Below are 22,327 nucleotides of genomic sequence, written 5' to 3' on the forward strand. Positions count from 1 at the left end.
CTGACTGACTCATTAGTTGATCAGTAGATTGATTCCTACCAAATATAGTCAAAATACAGACATTTTTTATATTAGTCTTCTTCAACTTCTTCTGTCTTTCAGGTCTATTTGGCGTGGGATGCTTGTAGTAGCAGCATTCATCCAGCAGGTGTTGTTTGAGGGGAAACAGATAGACCCCAGTCTGGAGGATCTGGCTCTGAAACACTGTAGGCTTCTCCAAAGCGTAAGTGAGAGGTTGGGTTTAGACAGTATTAGCAATAACGATCCCCCCACCGTTGCAGTGGTGTAATGGAGGGTATATGCAGGTATTTGCTATATACCCACATTTAGGGCATTATGTATACTCCCTTAATCCCCAGGATGCGTATCAAAGTAGTGTGGTGGAGGTATATACCGTATCAATTAATAAGGCTGATGGAACAGATCAGAATGTTTAGCTTAAAATTATTATTTCTGGAAATTTTAAGCCAGCAATGTGCACACATTGGTAGGCCTACACACAAATGTTCCAAAATGCAATTTGTGGAGAACACTGTTCTAAAATGCACACCGCACATGCCAGCAATTTCATGGAACAAGATGGAAATATCGGTTAGAAATGTAGAAAGAGGAGAGATCGAAAGATGCAACAACTATTACGGTCTGCTAATATGAATAAAATATTTCCTTTGGCTGATCGACAATGAAAGAAAGTTAAACAGGAGAGCGCATAAGTCTTTATAAAATAATTGCCTCCACGTTTCTATGGTGGGATTTTGGCTATCGGCTACTTTGAAGAAAGGTAAGACATGCCTCATAATATGAAGTAAAACAGAGGTTTCAAACAATGAAGGAACAGGAAAAATATAGTGATGCTAATGATAGGCCTAACTGTCTTCTGGTAGATGGAAAGGCTTTCTCAAAAACCTTCTCAATTAAATGTTAGAGCTACAAAGTAGTCTGACAGAAATATATCATGATTATTTGCATCAATCCAGTGGCCATTTGTTTTGCAAACTCCACCTCATGTGTGCTACAGAAACACCGCTAACCAAACAATATTAGGTGCCAACTGCAGTTGAATTCAAGGGTAACTAGACTCAAATCTAAATTTCGTGGATTTTTCCCAAGCCTCAAAAGTGGTCTCCTGATGTGGTGTGAGCATTTGTACCCTACATCTCAATTTCCACCTAAAATGACATACCCAAATCTAACTGCCTGTAGCTCAGGACCTGAAGCAAGGATATGGATATTCATGATACTATTTGAATGGAAACACTTTAAAGCTTGTGGAAATGTTAAATGAATGTAGGAGAATAACACATTAGATCTGGTAAAAGATAAAAACAAAAAAGATGCATTTTCTATTTTTGTTGCATCATCTTTGAAATGCAAAAGATTGGGGTTGTAATTTAGATTTAGGAAACTGGGTGTAATTTAGGTGTTGTCCAGTCATGTGCAAAGTTTCAGACTGATACATTCAAGAATGAGATATCTACATAATATTTTGTATCAAGTCTCCCAGCTGTCCCTCACGAGTTTTTTTTTACAATTTACACACCCCCAGGAATGTCATACATGATGGATCATTAGCTTCCTTACATAAAAAGGTACTAACCTTCAATCCTCTATATGGTCAGGCAGGGGTGGGTGTGGAGACAGAGACAGCAGATGGGTCAGACTGGAGGAACCAATTCCTACATTTGAATGAGTGGGGGATAGAGGACTTGAATGTGGTGTCTGAAGTTGTCACAGGTCATCCTACTCTCTACCACTATTGAGGATAAAAATAAATCAGTTATAACTCAAGTTTACGAATACTTATTTTATTTAACCTTTATCTTAGCAGGGGTGAGCACTGCATCAAATACACAACACATCTATAAACATACAATACCAGTCAAACATTTTGACACACCTACTCATTCCAGGGTTTCTTTATTTTTTACTATTTTCTAAATTGTAGAATAATAGTGAAGACATCAAAACTATGAATGAAAACATAGGAAATCATGTAGTAACAAAAAAAATTGTTAAACAAATGACAGCTTTGCAAAAACGTATTTTACTTACTGATATAAAAGTAACGTTACCTTTTCCTTCCAATCTTTATTGCGCGCAGGACTCCTCGTGTCACTCTCCCGGTCAATTTCTGCAATAATCTCCTCCAAATGTGTATACTTGAAGTTTGATTTAGCGTTTACACTCTTAGTAGCCATGTTGTACTTTTTCAGTGTTGAGAGAACTTTGTAGAAGAAAGCGAGGGCTGCCTAACGTAAACTGCCCTGCGTCCTATGGATTTTCTATAGACAATGATTCGCGTTGCGCGCAGCCATAGGACAATGTGCGTTAGTCCTACAAAGGGCATCACATACTCATGTAAAGCCCAGCTCATTGGCTATCTAGCTAGCTATGTTTCAAAATGATAGGTGGTCATTGGACCAAGAGACTGACAATCAAGTTAACACCGTCCGTCTCATTGTTGCGTAATGATCGCGGTCCTCCATGGACTAATTGACCTGTTGTGTAGCCAATACGTAATGTAGAATGATTTAACAAGGTCTGGTTGCCTTCTAGAGCGTCTGAGGATTGCACAGAAACCAAACTTGACCGGGTGAAACAAGGTTTAGCCAGTTAGTTCATAGATTGTTTTGTTGCAAATTGAAAGAGTCGGAATTCATGTAAAACGCTGTATACAACATGGATCGTGTTAGGATATAGAAATGTATTTTATCAAACAAAACTACATTGTATCTCTGGAACCCTCAGGATAACAAATCAGAGCAAGATTACTGAATGTAAGTACATTATATACCTTCAGAGGTGAATGTATCAAACCAGTTGCCTTGATAAAAGGGTTTTGTAGTTGTGCACTATCATCAAACATCAGCATGGTATTTTGTTCGCTGTAATAGCTACTGTAAATTGGACACCGCAGTTAGATGAACAATCATTTAAGCTTTCTGACCATATAAGACATGCTTTTGTTTTCAATGCCATTCTAGTCAAATATTGCATATTGCATCAGGACACTAATCCAGTAGAGGTTAAAGCATCCAATTTATTTTAATTTTAATAAAATGTGACTTTGAGAGCGAAACTATTTTTTAGAAGATTTCTGACTTAGTTGACATTCTCATGTATCTATGTCAATAGTATACCTACTATTAGCCTACTGCACAGTACAGCTTGGGTTGGCCTGTCTTTGAAAGACCAATATGGGATTCCTAATTTTAGGTCATTCAGAATGTATGTCACTGTTTGTCAAACTATTTTTCACACAGGGCGCCTTTCCTTCGCCAGGTGGGCCATTCAGGAAATGTTTGGCAAAATTAGAGTATACCCACTTCTCAAGGCACCACTACACCACTGCCCTTGATTGATTACTTTATTGATTACACATTATTTGTCATGTTTAAAGAGAACTCTGCAAGGCCTATTCAACATGTTGGAATCAGTTTGCAGTTTTTATGTTTTTCTTCCTCTCAGCTGATGCAGGACTCTCCTGATCTGAGGAATGTTGACACATTGCAGCAGCTGATTCGTATCCTCAACTCCTATCATCAACAGTGCATCAGCGGGGATCTGCGGTAAGACTCAATTCAATATCATATTGTTTGGTTTTGTATTAAACTAATATACGCTACATGGCTAAAAGTATGTGGACACCTGCTCGTTGAACATCTCATTCCAAAATCATGGGCATTAGTATGGAATTGATCCCGCCTTTGCTGCTATAATAGCCTCAACTCTTTTGGGTAGGCTTTTCACTAGATGTTGGAACATTGCTGCAGGGACTTGCTTCCATTCAGCCACGAGCATTAGTGAGGTCGGGCATTGATGTTGGGCGATTAGACCTTGCTCGCAGTCGGCGTTCTATTGAATCCCAAAGGTGTTCAATGGGGTTGAGGTCAGGGCTCTGTGCAGGCCAGTCAAGTTCTTCCACACCGATCTCAACAAACCATTTCTGTATGGACCTCGCTTTGTGCATGGGGGCATTGTCATGCTGAAACAGGAAAGGGCCTTCCCCAAACTGTTGCCACAAAGAAGCACAGAATTGTCTAGAATGTCATTGTATGCTGTAGCGTTAAGATTTCCCTTCACTGCAACTAAGTGGCCTAGCCCAACCATGAAAAACAGCCCCATACCATTATTCCTCCACCAAACTTTACAGTTGGCACCAGTAGCGTTCTCCTGGCATCTGCCACACCCAGATTCTTCCGTAGGATGGCCAGATGGTGAAGTCCAATAGCGGTGAGCTTTACACCACTCCAGCCGACGCTTACATGCTGACCAGACAGGACACGTCGCGTGTGTGAGCGTTGCAAAATACATTTTGAAATCCATGTTATTCAATTATTGCACCCACACTTCTCGCGCGCGCCAACGAGCGTCTGCGTTGCCAAGGGCTAAAATAGAAGTAATTCCTATTTCTGACGCAGATCGCGCTGCAAGTCCTGCCTCTCCCATCTCCTCATTGGTTTATAGAAGCAGGTACCCACGTGCCATCTCTTCATTGGTTATACCCACGTGGGTGATTGAAAGACGAATTGTTTTGCCGGTCGTCGTGGTAATACTATGAAAGTGTAGATGCCAATCACCATATAAGTTCAAAGATGAAAAAGCCTGGAAGGAGGAGAGATGACTAGAAACGATTCGGTTGACCGTTTTATGTGTGGATTAATTGTCGGAGTAGAGGAACTTGTGCATTTCAGGTAAAATAACAACTCAATGTTTATATCCCAGGACAAATTAGCTAGCAACAGCAAGCTAACTAAATAGGAAAAATTAGCTAGCAAGACAAAATAAATGTATGAACGATGTCGCACGGGCGCAGCCGGTTTGGGTTCCGTGTTAGCATTGCACATGGTGATCTTAGGCTTGTGTGCAGCTGCTCGGCCATGGAAACCCATTTTATGAAGCTCCCAAATAACAGTTATTGTGCTGACGTTGCTTCCAGAGGCAGTTTGGAAATTGGTTGTGAGTGTTGCAACTGAGACAGACGATTTTTACGAGCTATGTGCTTTAGCACTCGGCTGAGCCGTTGTTGCTCCTAGACATTTCCACTTCACAGTAACATCACTTACAGTTGACTGGGGCAGCTCTAGCAGGGGAGAAATTTGACAAACTGACTTTTTGGAAAGGGGACAACCTATGATGGTGCCATGTTGAAAGTCATTGAGCTCTTCAGTACGTACCATTCTACTGCCAATGTTTGTCTATGGAGATTGTATGGCTGCATGCTCGATTTTATACACCTGTCAGCAACGGGTGTAGCTGAAATAGCCAAATACATCAATTTGAAGGGTTGTCTACATACTTTTGGCCATTTAGTGTATCAGTGATTTCAGCTTCACATCACTTTAACAGTAAACTTGACATTTTCCACAGTATATTGAGCCATAGTTGTATTTCTTATTTCTCATGATACTTTCTACCTTCTAGGTTTGGCATCATTTGCCCAGTGTGCCTATCAGAGCTCAAAGTGCCATCCACCCTGCCCTGTGGACATGTTTTCTGTCTGTCCTGCCTCCAGAGCAGCCTCCAGACAGACAGGCATTACTGTCCCAAGTGCAGGGAAGACCTGCCACCAAACTTCCAACCCTCTGTATCTGAAACCATCACGTGAGTTCAGAAACGGCCTTCAACATCCACCCTTCAACCATCTTACCTAATTTACCTTTTCTGAAGCGGGCATTTGTCTTTACCCCATCACACAGAAAAAAGTTTATACAAATTGTAGTAGAAAGGTCTTTATGAATGTGACAGATTATATTTTCGTCAGTAAGTGTTTCAGTGAAGCGTCCAGCATTCCCAGTGAATGGATTGACTCCAGGGCTGTGACAAACCCCTGTTTTATCTCAGGTCAGCCCTGCAGCAGCATGCAGAGATCAGGGGCTGCTGTAACTCCTTCTTCCTGGAGGTCGTTTCCCGGTTCTGTCTGTCTGACGGGGAGAGCCCCAGAGAGGGTGTCGTAGAGCTGCTTTTCTCACTACTAATCTCTGCACAAGGTGAGTGCCCTGGTGGAGATGGGAAGCCAATTCATATATTACATCTACATGTTCTGATTTTGTATGCCTGATATTATACGTTTCTTATTTTGTCATACAGTCGTTTTCATTGCAAGTTAAAGCATAATGTTAGCTAGATAGCTAATGTTAGCTGGCTAGGTCGCTAGCTAATAGTGCATGTATGATCTTTGTAGTAATATTATCTCAAAAAGCCATTTGTATTGCTAGTTATAGCCTAATGTTAGCTTTAGAGTCCAACGTTTTGATTAAGAAAGGTCATTGAGGGCCTCCCGGGTGGCGCAGTGGTCTAGGGCACTGCATCGCAGTGCTAACTGCGCCACCAGAGTCTCTGGGTTCGCGCCCAGGCTCTGTCGCAGCCGGCCGCGACCGGGAGGTCCGTGGGGCGACGCACAATTGGGCTAGCGTCGTCCGGGTTAGGGAGGGTTTGGCCGGTAGGGATATCCTTGTCTCATCGCGCTCCAGCGACTCCTGTGGCGGGCCGGGCGCAGTGCGCGCTAACCAAGGGGGCCAGGTGCACGGTGTTTCCTCCGACACATTGGTGCGGCTGGCTTCCGGGTTGGAGGCGCGCTGTGTTAAAGAAGCAGTGCGGCTTGGTTGGGTTGTGCTTCGGAGGACGCATGGCTTTCGACCTTCGTCTCTCCCGAGCCCGTACGGGAGTTGTAGCGATGAGACAAGATAGTAATTACTAGCGATTGGATACCACGAAAATTGGGGAGAAAAGGGGATAAAATTTTTAAAAAAAAGAAAGAAAAAAAAGAAAGGTCATTGAATGAGACTTGTCGTTTATGTGTGTGTGTTTGTAGGGAATGTATACAGGACCAGAGAGCTCACTCCCTTCCTAGAGTGTGTTGACAACAGTCCTGTTGTCCGCTCTGTACTACCTAAACTCCTGCTGCAATACAGGTACAGGCACTTCAAAGTATACATACTACTCTGACATCTACTTACAATACGCACACATTTCTCTCACATTGTCTGTGAAAGAGCTGGCCTTATTATATCACTTTATGGCTTTTTTGTTTTTAAGACAGATAAAAACTGCTCAAAAGTATTGTTTATTAATTTTATTTATATAACCTTTATTTAACTAGGCAAGTCAATTAAGAACAAATTCTTATTTACAATGACGGCCTACCTCTATTGTATTTATAAAAAATAAAATCCAGAGTAAGTTAAAAACAAATTGTAGTAGTATTGATGGTAATAGGGTTTTCATAGGCTATGGGTTATAGTGACATACTGTATTTTGAGGTGGTGTGTAGGTGTGGAGTTATTATAATGGGTTATAGTGGGCTAGTATAGTAGGCTAAAGTGAGTAATAAGCAGTGTTTCCCAACTCCGGTCCTCCAGTACACCCAACAGTACATATTTGTGTTGTGGCCCCGGACTAGCGCACCTGATTTTACTTGTTAACTGATCATCAAGCTCTTGACAAGTTGAATCCGGTGTTTCTGTCCGGGACTACAACACAAATGTGTGCTGTTGGGGTTACTCAAGGACCGGAGTTGGCAAACATTGTACTATAGCATAAGCCATAGAATGGGTTTTTAAGCTCTCAAAATGTTTTAGTTTGAACATTCTGATAGTTTTGTGGCAGTGATTTTGGGTTTAGAATGTTGAAGCCTGCATTCCGTCATTTATAGTTTATGAAGAATGAATGGTAGCAAAAAGCTGTGTTAAATGTAATGTAAATGTTGAAGCCGTTTAAGTTGAGTCGGTCTGCACATTTCAATGTTGGGTTCGTCCTTGTAGCTGAAACGGATAAAGGGCAGTGGCAAATCCAGGTTTTGCCTTATGAAGCCTTTATGTAAATTTAAAACGGTTATAGTTCAAAAAGTATGAAAGCGTGCTTCCAGACCGGAAGAAACTCTGAGGCCTTGACTGGTTAAAGTGTAGAATGATTGGGGCCTTTTCTCAATTGCATACTCCTCACGTCCTCTATCCTCGCCTCTTTCTCAAAACCCATTGGATGATCATCAAGTCGATGGTGACCGCTTTTCAGAGTGTGTTGCATTATGGGGATAAAAATTGTCAGACTTGTGTCTACATGTCGACTGCGTGAACATGAACTCATGTGAGGTTATGAATTTGACGGCAAGTTTCTGCAGTTGCTCTTCAACAACTTCATTCTGCAGCCATCACCTGCATTGTGGGAAGCTCTATTGTCAACCAATCATTAGGGTGTTTTTGTTTGACTCACGAGAACGTGACTAAAGACTTGACTGAAACAGGAACCAACTTTGCTGCAATTCATGTACAGTGGGGCAAAAAAGTATTTAGTCAGCCACCAATTGTGCAAGTTCTCCCACTTAAAAAGATGAGAGAGGCCTGTAATTTTCATCATGGGTACACTTCAACTATGACAGACAAAATGAGGGAAAAAAATCCAGAAAATCACATTGTAGGATTTTTTATGAATTTAAAATTGAATAACATGGATTTCTAAATTTATTGTGTGGTCAGCCTATTAGATAGAACAACTTGTGGTTACCCCATTTCTTTTTGTCTCCTTGTTTTAGTCAATTAGAAAACAACATTTAAGGAAGTACAACGTCTAAAGATTACTTTTCAACATTGCCTTTTCCTGAGCGTTCTCACTACTTAGAAAAACGTAATATTGTAGGGATTCCCTCATGCCCCTTTTTCTTGATGGTGCTAGCAGCCACATGAGTGAGTGAGAGCTAGCTAGCTACCCACCAGAACATTAAGCTAGCCAAGAGACCAACAACACAAGCAACTGGACAAACAAACTATACTAAACAAGTTAAATGTCTTACCTGTGATTAAATATTTTCCACACACATAGCTACGTGTAGCATACTTGGACACCGGTTTCCCACATTTCCCAGCCGAATAGCCTGAAGCCACAGCCTGTGGCACAGGGCTCTTCTCGCAGGGTCTATTTCCTTACGTGGGAGCATTGCAAACCGTAGGTCGGGATTTTTGAACATTGAACAACACAGCAGCTTTTTGACATGTTTTGTTATTTCTGTATAACAAAAAATGGATGACGAAGTGGTCTCTTTTACACTGTTGGTTAATTGGAAAGTGTTTGTTTTACCCCAAGTTATGGGCGTGGTTGAGGGAATTCCTTATTTTTATGTGAATATCGACTCGGAGTATGGATTCGGTAAAGAGGTCAATTGAACTCGACCAAAACATTGGAATTGCCATGGAAGTGCGTGGGGGAAAGATTCCGAACCTCCTTGTTGCCCCCAGCAAATGTAGGATATTGTTTATATGTATATTTCACACTATGTTGAGGTAGAAATTGGAGTATAATGTTGTATGGATGTCAACCCCAACACATGTTCATGTCATTGTCACCAATCAACTGTGACAAAAATGACTTTGACTACCACTGCAGATTTCTGTATGTTAGCTATGCTAACCAGTTTATACAAATGAACATTTGTATTTAGAAATCACTTCTAAATGTTATGCAGTAAAAACAGCTCAATATATCCAACTTGGACTAAAGTATTCACTACACCCGTTGCTGACAGTATTCACACGAGCAATGTCAGAGCAGCATAGACTAAGATGCAATAGAATAGGATAGAACACAGTATATACATATGAGATGAGTAATGCAAAATATGTAAATTCAACATAATGTCAGCAACCCAATATACAGTTTATTTAATAAAGATACGATTCTATGTGGAATTTTCTACGCAATTTCAACCTATGCATAGTTCTGATGATTATGTTGAAATGAGATTGATTTAAACTGACTAACAGGTTGTTACATCAATGTATTTAAGTTGACGTTTTACCCAAATGTCAATGTTTACAATGCTGGTTCAAATTAAGTATAAACAGTACTGGTGTTTGACTTTTTTCAAATCCAATGTATTTTCCACTTGGATTCCATGTCACAATACGTTTACAAATTATGTTGAAATAATGTTGATTCAAGCAGTGTATGTCCAGTGGGAAGTATTTGGACAAATTCGCTTATAGTATATTAAAGTAGTCACAAGTGTAGTAATTGGTCCCATAGTCCTTGCACGCAAGGACTGCATCAAGCTTGTGACTCTCCAAACTTGTTGGATGCATTTGCAGTTTGTTTTTGTTGTGTTTTGAATGATGTTTTACCCAATAGAAACTGAATGGTGAATATATTATGTCATTTTGGAGTCACTTTTATTGCAAGTAAGAATAGAATATGTTTTTGAATGCTTCTACGTTCATGTGGATGCTACCATGATTATAGAAAATCATGGATGAATCGTGAATAATGAGTGAGATGCCTTTTAGTCATTCATGATTTTTCTTAAGATAATCCTGTTGATGCCCATGATTAATCAACTCCAGTCATCATTCACCTTCAGTTACTATTGGGCAAAACATACTGTAGCCCAAAACACAACCAAAACAAACCACAAATGCATCCAGAGAGTTTGTAGAGTCACAAGCTTGATAAAGGGAAAGGGGGATACCTAGTCAGTTGTACAACTGAAATGTGTCTTCTGCATTTAACCCAACCCCTCTGAATCAGAGAGGTGCGGGGGAATGCCTTAATCGACATCCACTTCTTCAGCGCCGGCGGGAACTAGTCATTGCGTGCAAGGAATATGGGATCAAATACTACACTTTTGACTACTTTGATACATTATAAGTACATTTGTCCAAATACTTCTGACTTTTTCACTTCAGGGGACTAGATACATAAAGTGCTTTAATTTCTAAATGGTAAAACAGTTATGTATGAAATGCTGTACTCTTATTTAGAAGCTCGATCTCACATGGGGGACCAGTACGAAAAAGTACATAAACGACTACTGTAAGTTGCTCTGGATAAGAGCGTCTGCTAAATAACTAAAATGTACAGTAAATCAAAAAATGTACTGCCGTCTCATATGAAACATTTGATCTCAAATCCAAAATGCTGGAGTATAGAGACCCATTTTACAGTTTGGCTTCACTGTCCAATTAGATATGGAGGGGGGGTGTAAGTCCAATAGCAGCAGTCATGGTGTGTAGTTATAATTTTCAGAGCCAGTAGAACATTCTGAGCCTTTCTACTCGCACACATCTCACTTACTTTTGGTTAGGGCAACAGGTGTTTTTCCAGTTTGCATTCTGGCTAGGCATGAAGATTAAGAACAATGCTCTTCGAGATGCCCTATGAAATCCACCATCACTCATCATGAACAATCTACTCCATCATTCATTTTGCTGTGCCTTCAGTGCGTGACATTGCTCTCATCCGTGAATGTCAAGATTCTTAACATGAACAAAATAATTATTCTTTGTCATCGTAGCTACATTCCACCTTATTTACCTGCCTAGCTACATTCCACCTTATTTACCTGCCTAGTACGTATACATTCAACACCAAACTGTATGTATTTGGACAGTGAAGCTACAAACTTTTATTTGGCTCTATTTGAGAACAGATGTTTCATATCAGTCGACGGTATTTTCTAGTGGTGGGCACCAATATTGATCATTCAATATGATATTGTTTAACATCGATATGAGCAAGGCATATCATGGTTTATTCTTCCTATTGACCTATACTATTATACAAAAAAAGCAGCATACTGTTCCTGCATGTACATAACCCTCTTACAGACCTCTCAAAAATGTATTTGATAGCATAGCTAAATCTTCACCGAAATATGCTCCAGCTTTTTCATCTGCATCTGCTGACAGTCATGTAGGCCTATGTGGCACTTGTCTGGGGGGGGGGTTCGGGTAGTTGCAAGGTAGGCTACAGCCTCATGTTGGGTCAATGCCAATCTACTGGTTTAATTTTCCTAAAAGAGGAATTCATAAATAGGGCTACCTGTACTCTCCAGGGTGTCGTCATCCTCCGCCTCCTCTTGGGACGCCTCTCCCTCAGCGGAATTGTCATTACCTACAGCAGGTGTGTCAAACTTATTTTGCCGTGGGGGGCCACATTTGGTCTTCAACGAGGTCTGGAGGGCCGCACTGAAAATCGTTGTATTTCCTCGCTGTCAAAATAAGATAAAAATTGTCTATCCATTGTTTTTGGAATTTTCTATTCTCCCTGACTGTCTAGCATTCATTACAGTGATTATTAGTGAGCTGGACACTGTAAAGAAACCAAATGAATGTAAGTACATTGTAATTGCTGCACAGTTTCAATTTGGGTTTTAGTCAAAGGAATATGGGACCAAATAATACTACACTTTTGACTAATTTGATACATTATAAGTGAATTTGTCCAAATACTTCTTCACATTGGGGACTAGATAAATATACTGCTTTCATTTCTAAATGGTAAAACAGATATGTATGAAAATACCCTCAAATAAAAGGGACATTCTGTACTCTCTGAGAAATGTTTTCTCACACACACACAGGGAACTAGTATGAAAATCTATGCACTCACTACTCCTTAAGTTGCTCTGGATAAGAGTGTCTGCTTAATGATTAAAATGGAAACGTAAAATGTACTGTCCCCTCATATGAAACATTTGATCTCAAATCCAAAATGCTGGAGTATAGAGACACATTTTACAGTTTGGCTTCACTGTCCAATTAGATATGGAGGGGGGTGTAAGTCCAATAGCAGCAGTCATGGTGTGTAGTTATAATTTTCAGAGCCAGTAGAACATTCTGAGCCTTTCTACTCGCACACATCTCACTTACAATTGATTAGGGCAACAGGTGTTTTTCCAGTTTGCATTCTGGCTAGGCATGATGACAATGCTGTCACCCATTGTGTACATCTAATCCCCCTCAATTTAACTCTGGAACTCGAAGCCAGTTCCACTGAATTTTTCATTGTTCCACTCTTATCGGGGACTGATTTGACCTGGGACACCAGGTGTGTGTGTGCAATTAATTACGAGGTAGACAGATAACCAGCAGGCTCCGGACCTCATAGGGTCAGGGTTGAATAGCCCTGCTTTAAACCACCTTTCATTTTAACATGCCTGCAGTGTATGTCATAGCTGTCATCTATGAATGTCAAGATTCTTAACACAAACAAAAAATATTATTCTTTGTCATCATAGCTACAGTACATTCCACCTTATTTACCTTTCTATAGAACATAGAGGGAGTTTCCTGAAAGACTCATGAGCACCAACATATGAAGTTCATAGGAGCGTGTCAAATGAATGTCTGTATTTTGGGGAAATGAAGGCATATATACATTTTTCAACAATTTTCCATCTTATAAATTAGGCATAAAGTAAAGGCTTTGGTTTCTGGATAAAAATATGGAAAAGTGCTCTTAATCTACTAGAAAAAGTCTTAAATGGTATTAGAAATACATCAAAACAAATAATGTTGACGTTAAAACCCCTGCCACTAATATCAATACTTATATTTAATTTTGGAGAAATTGTTCACCTTCTGTAAGTTTTAGAAATATTGCCTTGTGCCTCCGTTACCAAATTTCTCTCCCTCATGAAGAACGAGGGTAATGAAAGTTCGCTGAAGCAAGTAATGGTAGTTGTAGTGGTTATTATAAAAAAAATATTTGACCTTTTATTTAACCAGGCAAGTCAGTTAAGAACAAATTCTTATTTACAATGACGGCCTACCGGGGAACCGTGGGTTAACTGCCTTGTTCAGGGGCAGAACGACAGATTTTTACTTGTCAGCTCAGGGATTTGATCCGGCAATCTTTCGATTACTGGCCCAATGCTCTGACCTAGGCTACCTGCCGCCCCAATTGTTTTTACTGATATCAATTTTGTTAATGAATTATTATGTGATTTAAAACTTGTAATTTACTGCAACTGAATTAGCTACAATGGGAAATCGTAATAGTCACAAACTACTGTTGGGTCACCTGCCTCTGTGATCCCTTCCACTGGCATACTGTTATGTTCAGCTCATAACTGTTTTATTTTTCTTTCAAGAGTGTTAAAACAATCAGTCTCGACCACCCCTCCCTCTCTGTCTTTGTCTCGCACTAAGTACAGTACAGCACACTGTACAGTGAGTAGAGCACAGCAGAGTACAGTACAATACAGTGAGTAGCGCACAGCAGAGTACAGTGAGTAGAGTACAGCAAGGCGATCATAGTTATTTGTTTTTAGATTTTTATTTGAAATTCAGTTGTTTCAGTTAATTTTTAGACTTGATTTACTAGTTTTTATTCAGTTTGTTTGATAAAAACATTTATGTTTAATGTTTATATTATTTAGTTAGTTTTAGTGTTGGACAGAAAGTAGACTTATGCATGTAGGCTTTTATATTAATGTGGATGCTACCATGATTACGAATAATCCTATATAAATCTTGAATAAGGATGAGTGAGAACGTTAGAGGCATAAATATCATCCCCACCCCCAAAATGCTAGCCTCTCCTGTTAATGTAATGGTGAGAGGTTATTATGTCATGGAGGTATGATTTTTGTGTGTATGTAACTTTCTCAGTCATTTATTTTTCACGATTCATTCAGCACTATCCGTAATTATGGTAGCATCCACATTAATGTAGAAGTGTTTAGAAACATATTCTATTCTTATTTACAATACAAGTGACTCCAGAATGACACAATACATTATTTACCATTCATTTCTATTGGGCACAAAATAATCTGAAACACAACCAAAACAAACAGCAAATGCATCCAACAAGTTTGTAGTCACAAGCTTGATGTAATCATTGCTTGAAATGAATATGGGACCAAATACTTAACTTTTTACTACTTGAATACACATAAGTGAATTTGTCCCTATACTTTTGGTCCCCTAAAATGGGGGACTATGTACATGTTGTAATTTCTAAACGGTTCACCCGATATGGATGAACATACCTTCAAATTAAGTAAAGCTTATAGTCTGTACTTTAACCTCATAGTCATTGTATAATTTCAAATCCAAAGTGCTGGAGTACAGAGCCAACACAACAAAAAATGTGTCAGTCCCAATACCTTTGGAGCTCACTGTAGGAACAACAGATGAAAGGGGAAGATGCAAGCAGTCTATTGTAATACCTTGATGTTCCTAATCAGACTTCCTACAGTCACTGACATCTTTCTTTGAATGGGCGTCGCACATAAGCCTAATGAGTCCAAACTTTTCACAGAAGATACATGTAAAGAAATAAATAAAAAAAATGTCTAGAAAAATTGGAATGTCTGAGTGTTTTGCTGCTCATGATATTTTAATAAAACATTGGTTATAGGCTACTGTTTAGGCTACTGTGTGCCTATGCTGGCAAAATAGATAACCAATTGTGTTACCACTAATACCAGCTTTTGGCGAGTCTTAAATATCACCAGTAGCTCTGCTTGACATTGGCGTCCGTTTTTAAGGACACATCTCAAATATTTACACCCCTCCCACCTCAGAGCAAGCGAGCTGATATAAGACAGGTAAATTACCAACCCTGGAGCCAGGTTTGGAAAATAGCAGTACCAGTCAAAAGTTTGGACACACCTACTCATTCCAGGTTTTTTAATTTATTTTTACTATTTTCCACATTGTAGAATAATAGTGAAGACATCAAAACTAGGAAATAACACATATGGAATCATGTAGTAACCAAAAAAGTGTTAATCAAATCAAAATATATTTTATATTTGAGGTTCTTCAAAGTAGCCAACCTTTGCCTTGATGACAGCTTTTCACACTCTTGGCATTCTCTCAACCAGCTTCATGAGGTAGTCACCTGGAATGCATTTCAATTAACAGGTGTGCCTTGTTAAAAGTTAATTTGTGGAATTTCTTTCCTTAATGCGTTTGAGCCAATCAGTTGTGTTAAAACAAGGTCGGGGGGTATACAGAAGATAGACCTATTTGGTAAAATACCATATTATGGCAAGAACAGCTCAAATAAGAAAAGAGAAACGACAGTCCATCATTACTTTAAGACATGAAGGTCAGTCAATCCGAGAATGCCAAGAGTGTGCAAAGCTGTCATCAAAGCAAAGGGTGGCTACTTTGAAGAACCTCAGATCTGAAATATATTTTGATTTGTTTAACACTTTTTTGGTTACTAATCAAATCAAATCAAGTTTATTGTATATAGCCCTTCGTACATCAGCTAATATCTCGAAGTGCTGTACAGAAACCCAGCCTAAAACCCCAAACAGCAAGCAATGCAGGTGTAGAAGCATGGTGGCTAGGAAAAACTCCCTAGAAAGGCCAAAACCTAGGAAGAAACCTAGAGAGGAACCAGGCTATGAGGGGTGGCCAGTCCTCTTCTGGCTGTGCCGGGTGGAGATTATAACAGAACTATGCCAAGATGTTCAAAATGTTCATAAGTGACAAGCATGGTCAAATAATAATCATGAATAATTTTCAGTTGGCTTTTCATAGCCGATCATTAAGAGTTGAAAACAGCTACATGATTCCATATGTGTTATTTCCTAGTTTTGATGTCTTCACTATTATTCTACAATGTGGAAAATAGTACAAATAAAGAAAAACCCTTGAATGAGTAGGTGTGTCCAAATTTTTGACTGGTGCTGTATGTGGATGAAAGAGAGAATGCAGAGAAACAGGTGAGCTATTTTAAGTAAAAATTAAAATGAATGTGTAAGTCCACTTGCCACACCTGCAGTAAACGTCATATGGGACCAGCCCCAATGACCAAATTCCAATTTACTCACCTGCCTACAGTATATATATATGCCGTACATATAAGCCAAATGTGCCAACCCAACAGGACTACATAGAAGAAAGAACAGGTGAATCCACAGAAACAGGTGAGCTCATCTTACCCATTTGGTTGTAGAATACGAAATGTAAAATGTCAATGAATCCAAAATGTCAGATGTAAATCAAGCCAGTTTTGAATAAGGGCATAATGATATTCATGTTTGCTCCTAGATTTTAATGGACAAGGAGCTTCTGACAATGGGGAATCAAATGAAGGTTCTTGTGGTTCTTCTGTTGATGATGAGTATGGACTTTATCCACTTTGTATGATGATGATTGTGTTACTATTTTACATATACATTTCATTTAGCTGATCTTGATTCCCTCCCCCCGGCGGTGGCAGCATGACACAATAGTGAGGCTTTAAGCGCTTTAATAAAATACACAATCTCATATTTTGAGGCTACAGGGCTTTACAGGAAGTGCTCGATTTTCAACCTCTCTATTTCCTGCAGCCATTTATATCCCTCCAGCCACCACATCAACAACCCCTGGTGAGTTTACATTACCTCCAATAACTGATTTTAATCCACTTCCTCTCTGACTGAATTGTAACTGACTGAAACCATCTCTCATCTTAATGAGATGTTATGTTATATATGTAGCCTGGAAAATGCGTTATCGTTAAGAGACGTTTTAGGTGGGTCTTAAATGTCCTAACTTGCGCTGCCTGAAATTGGCACTTTGGCAGATGTTTTTAAGGACACACCTCAGACATTGCCATACCTCCCACCGCAGTGCAAACAAGCTGATGGTATACAGGTAAAAATAAAAACGTCCTAAAATAGCTCACACACTTCAATTTATATTGCGTTAATATCACTGGATAAGTAGTTATTTTGGAACAGAACTGTTTTCATCCGTTTTATACTCACATTCCATGCATGGCTTCACAGGACTTTCCGTAAAGCTTGTATACACATTTTAAGATAAACACACAACCTCTTGAGGTAAGAAAACGATTTAGATTAGACTAAAATTGCGGAAAACTTTCCCTTTAATCACTCAGCTCAGTGCGGAGTGGGGGTGGCATATAAAATTATTGAATTGTTATTAGATAGTGGTTTCATCTGTCCTAGTCTACAACGGTACCATTCACTACAAGTAAAGCACCAGCCATTGCAACTGCTTAACATGAGTTTCTGACCTTGTATTTTCATCTAAAGTCAGCTTGGCTGAAATCCAGGTGCAGATATCACACTATAGGTTTCCAATCAAAATTATTATTCTAATTCCTATGGCAAATGTGGAGTATTTATTTCCAATATTCTCTATTTTATGTCAGTGTGTGGCATCACTCCTGTCAACAACAAAATAGTGGGAGGTCAAGATACCCCTGCAGGAAGTTGGCCCTGGCAGGCAAGCCTCCAAGAATCTGGCAGCCACGTTTGTGGTGGGTCCCTCGTCAACAAGGAGTGGGTGATGTCTGCAGCCCACTGCTTCTCCAGGTGAGTTAGCGTGAGATACAGGGAACATGAAGGGTCTAGCACAAAGGAATATGTAAAAAAAAAAAATAATAATTGTAATGCAGCTGAAATAAGTTGTTCAACATGTAATTGTCCATTCATTCTGTGTTAATCTTTTATTTTGTCACTGATGTCTTTTTTTTTATTCCAACAAAGCGCAAGCCCAAATGGTTGGAGCATTATCCTTGGTCGACAGAACCAGCAGGGCAGTAACCCCAACGAAGTGTCCACAACTGTGGATGAGATCATTTTACATCCAGCTTACGATGGAAGCACACATGACAACGACATCGCTCTGCTCAAACTCTCCTCACCAGTTAACTTCACTGATTACATCTTTCCTGTCTGTCTGGCAGCAAGTGACAGTGTTTTCCACCAGGGCACTGAGAGCTGGGTGACTGGCTGGGGCAATGCCAATGAAGGAGGTGAGGACACGTTAATTATCCATTGTAGGAGATGTTGATGAGATGTCTTATGTGAAACAGTATCCCCAGTGGCCACAAGTGCACACTGATTTTTGTTATTATTACGATTGAAATGGACAATTTAAAGATCTCCCATTACTAGTCTTTTGTTTCCTTCAGATCACCTACCCCCACCCCAGACTCTGCAAGAAGTGGAGGTTCCAGTTGTGGGGAACACACAGTGTGACTGCCTGAATGGGGTCGGCTCAATCACAGACAACATGCTCTGTGCTGGTGTTCTGGAAGGGGGCAAGGACTCATGTCAGGTAAAGTCCATGCTAACCTATCTTCTTGTTCTCCTTGGCCTAGTTTTTCTAAAGTTATCTGATTGAATGTAGGGAATCAGATAGGATTAAATGCATGGAAATAGTATTCATAGTGCCTCCCGAGTGGCGCAGCGGTCTAAGGCACTGCATCACAGTGTTACAGCGGCACTACAGCCAGGGGTTCGACTCCTAGCCGTGACCGGAGTCCCATAGGGCGGCTCACAGTTGGCCCAGTGTCGTCCGGATTTGGCCGGAGGGGCTTTACTTGTCTCATCGCGTTTTAGCGACTCCTTGTGGCGGGCCGGGCACCTGCAGGCTGACTTCGTTCGGCAGTTGAACGTGTTTCCTCTGACACATTGGTGCAGCTGGCTTCCGGGTTAAGCGAGCGGGTGTAAAGAAGTGCGGCTTAGCGGGTCATGTTTCGGAGAACGCATGACTCGACCTTCGCCTCTCCCGAGCCCGTTGGGGGAGTTGCAGCGATAAGACAAGATCATAATCACGAAATTAGGGAGAAAAAGGGGGTTAAAATTAAAAAAATACATATATAATTAATAGAACGGGCGTCCCCATTCAAGTCAAAGATACACCCATCCTATTTATTCTGTTTCTATGCATGAAATCTGATCAGATAACTTTTGTAGAACTGGGCCCTGTTCCAATCCATTTCCTATAGCATGCCTTCTTTTAATTACTTTGAGAGACTTACCTTGCTCTATCTTCTCAGGGTGACTCAGGAGGTCCAATGGTGGTTGAACAGAACTCCGTCTGGGTCCAGTCTGGTGTTGTTAGTTGGGGTTATGGCTGCGCTCGGCCTAATCTCCCTGGGGTCTACACTAGAGTGTCCAGTTACCAGTCCTGGATCAACTCCCAGATCAGCACCGACCAGCCAGGCTTTGTGGAGTTTACATCCAGTGGGGTAGATGCTGACAGCAGTTACATCTGTCCTACTGTCGACCCCACTGACACAGATTCAATTTTTGATAATGGGCAGGGTTTGTTCGGCTCCCTTTATATGCTGAGCGCCTTGTTCATTCTGTTTCTTACCATTTTAAATAATTGATTCCTACAATCAAGGGCGGGGTTTTATTGGCAGCCTGAGTCCATGTACTATTCGTTCGGGAGATTTTTCTTTCATAGTAAAGGCTGATGTGCCCTGGGAAAACAAAAGTGTGGAAGGGGGTAGCCTAATGCCTAAGGTTCTATCCAGTGTATGTGCAATTACGTCTTTGAGTTACCCCAGATCTGCTCCCCTTTTCCCTGGGCACATCTTCCTGAGTGAGTGTTGTTTTCAATGGGCCTTACTATTGTATTGATTTATTTGTGAAGATGGATAACTTGAAATATATATTTACCTATTCATTTAAGGGGCAATAAGATTCAAACAAACGCACACCCTGCTTTGGTAAACAGCTGAGGGATAGGGCTGGAGAAATGTAACTCAAATTCATAGACAGACCTTTAGGTGCAAGGAGTGACTGATGGCTTTAACAATGTTTTGTAAGGTTTACGATGTTGCTTTACAATGATTTTGTTTACAGACAATAGAGTAAAACATGCTTATATTTTTGATGAAGTATAACAGTTGCACTAAGCTCATGAGGAATTTTAAGTTGTATTGTTCTAGAATTAATTGCTATATATCTTTAAAGACGCACTCCAGAATCCTTTTCATTTTTCACGTGAATTACTTTTTCATGTGAAAAGTCACATCTCAGTAGGTGGTCCAGGTATCCTCATGACATAGCAAAAGGGGGAGTCGGATGACGTCCAGTAAACCCATCAGACCAACTTATTTAATGGCCAACTCTCGAAGTTTGCAGTTGTGTCTAAAAAAACAAAAAAAATAGCTGGAGTGTTTTTTAATTTAAGTCTAAAAATGGTTGTACCATTCCCAGATTGCCCTTTTAATATTTAACAAATTACATATCCTTTTGCTTTGAAAGCTGTATAACAATGCAAAATCAAAGATCTTTATGGCCTAGTGGTTAGTGGCGCAGCCCCCAGAGCACACGTTGTGTCGGCGTGGGTACTGCCTACATGACACACTGTCGTCTCTTGTCTTTCCTGTCTCCTCTTTCTATCTTTCCTATCAGTAAAGCATGGGTAACACTATATTTTAATCAGGTTCACATATTAACCAACCTTGAAGGAGGCACTATGTTACCGAAATGTTGGTTATGAGGTTTACCCATTAAATTGTTGGGCGCATACATAGTGTGACTTTATTTGTTATTATACAAAGCTCACATATTAACCACTACTAAGTAGTTTCTAAGTTTGTATGTACTGTACCAGTCAACTTTGGACATACCTACTCATTCCATTTTTTTTATATAAAAAAAAAAAAAAAAAAAATCTACATTGTAGAATAATAGTGAATACATCAAAACTATGAAATAACATATGAATTCATGTAGTAACCAAACAAGTGTTAAACAAGTCTAAATATATTTAAGATTCTTCAACGTAGCCATCCTTTGCCTTGACAGCGTTGCACACTCTTGGCATTCTCTCAACCAGCTTCACAAAAGGACACCAATAATAATAAGAGAATTGCTTGGAGCAAGAAACACGAGCAATTAACATTAGACCAGTGGAAATCTGTCCTTTGGTCCAAATTTGAGATTTTTGGTTCCAACCGCTGTGTCTTTGTGAGACGCAGAGTAGGTGAACGGATTATCTCCGCATGTGTGGTTCCCACCGTGAAGCATGGAGGAGGAGGTGTGTTGGTGTGGCGTTGCTTTGTTGGTGACACTGTCAGTGATTTTATTTAAAATTCAAGGCTACCACATCATTCTGTAGCGATACTCCATCCCATCTGGTTTTTGCTTAGTGGGACGATCATTTGTTTTTCAACAGGACAAGACCCAACACACCTCCAGGCTGTGTAAGGGCTATTTGACCAAGAAGGAGAGTAATAGAGTGCTGCATCAGATTACCTGGCCTCCACAATCACCTGACCTCAACCCAATTGAGATGGTTTGGGATGAGTTGGACTGCAGAGTGAAGGAAAAGCAGCCAACAAGTGCTCTGTATATGTGGGATCTCCTTCAAGACTGTTTGAAAAGCATTCCAGGTGAAACTGGTTGAGAGAATGCCAAAAGTGTGCAAAGCTATCATCAGTGCAAAGGGTGGCTACTTTGAAGAATCTAAAATATATTTTGATTTGTTTGACACTTTTTTGCTCACTACATGATTCCATATGTGTAATTTCATAGTTTTGATGTCTTCACTATTTTTCTACAATGTAGAAGGTAGTAAAAATAAAGAAAACCCCTTGAATGAGTAGGTGTGTCCAAACTTTTGACTGGTACTGTACATAGTTAATAAGGCCATTATTATGCCGTATAAGCCATATATTAGGCATTATTTAATGGTAGAAATATTTATGACTGTTGTGTTACTGGACATTTCTTAATAACATCATTTTAATAAGCAGTATTATTACAGGCGGTAAGTCTCCAGAGAATATTGATTAAATCAAATTAAAACATAAAAGCATTAAAACATTATTTTTT

The 22,327-nt window shown here is 39.9% G+C and overlaps 2 protein-coding genes across 2 annotated transcripts in view; both read left to right on the forward strand.

Annotated features, from left to right (window-relative positions):
• rnf213b (ring finger protein 213b) overlaps window positions 1–22,327 on the forward strand; it is an 82,390-nt gene that overhangs the window by 32,909 nt on the left and 27,154 nt on the right. The window contains 5 exon segments of the mRNA XM_038990892.1: window positions 103–223; window positions 3,469–3,569; window positions 5,425–5,604; window positions 5,845–5,990; window positions 6,815–6,914. Coding sequence (XP_038846820.1) covers window positions 103–223; window positions 3,469–3,569; window positions 5,425–5,604; window positions 5,845–5,990; window positions 6,815–6,914 — 648 coding nt within the window.
• LOC120046748 (serine protease 27-like) lies at window positions 16,640–21,159 on the forward strand. Its single transcript, XM_038992225.1, has 7 exons — window positions 16,640–16,660; window positions 16,785–16,857; window positions 17,069–17,107; window positions 17,899–18,061; window positions 18,236–18,504; window positions 18,664–18,809; window positions 19,534–21,159. Exons 2-7 carry the CDS (start codon window positions 16,791–16,793, stop codon window positions 19,867–19,869), a joined length of 1,020 nt encoding a protein of 339 aa, XP_038848153.1. The 5' UTR covers window positions 16,640–16,660; window positions 16,785–16,790; the 3' UTR covers window positions 19,870–21,159.

The sequence above is a fragment of the Salvelinus namaycush genome, chromosome 4, assembly GCF_016432855.1.
Source record: "Salvelinus namaycush isolate Seneca chromosome 4, SaNama_1.0, whole genome shotgun sequence".
Taxonomy (NCBI): Eukaryota; Metazoa; Chordata; class Actinopteri; order Salmoniformes; family Salmonidae; genus Salvelinus; species Salvelinus namaycush.

What these genes read in the sequence shown, in the direction of transcription:
- LOC120046748 (XM_038992225.1), top strand. Translation starts at nt 16,791, where the DNA reads ATGGACAAGGAGCTTCTGACAATGGGGAATCAAATGAAGGTTCTTGTG. An exon ending in CACCACATCAACAACCCCTG is followed by an intron (nt 17,108 to 17,898) that starts GTGAGTTTACAT and finishes ATTTTATGTCAG; the next exon opens with TGTGTGGCATCACTCCTGTC. An exon ending in GGGCAATGCCAATGAAGGAG is followed by an intron (nt 18,505 to 18,663) that starts GTGAGGACACGT and finishes TGTTTCCTTCAG; the next exon opens with ATCACCTACCCCCACCCCAG.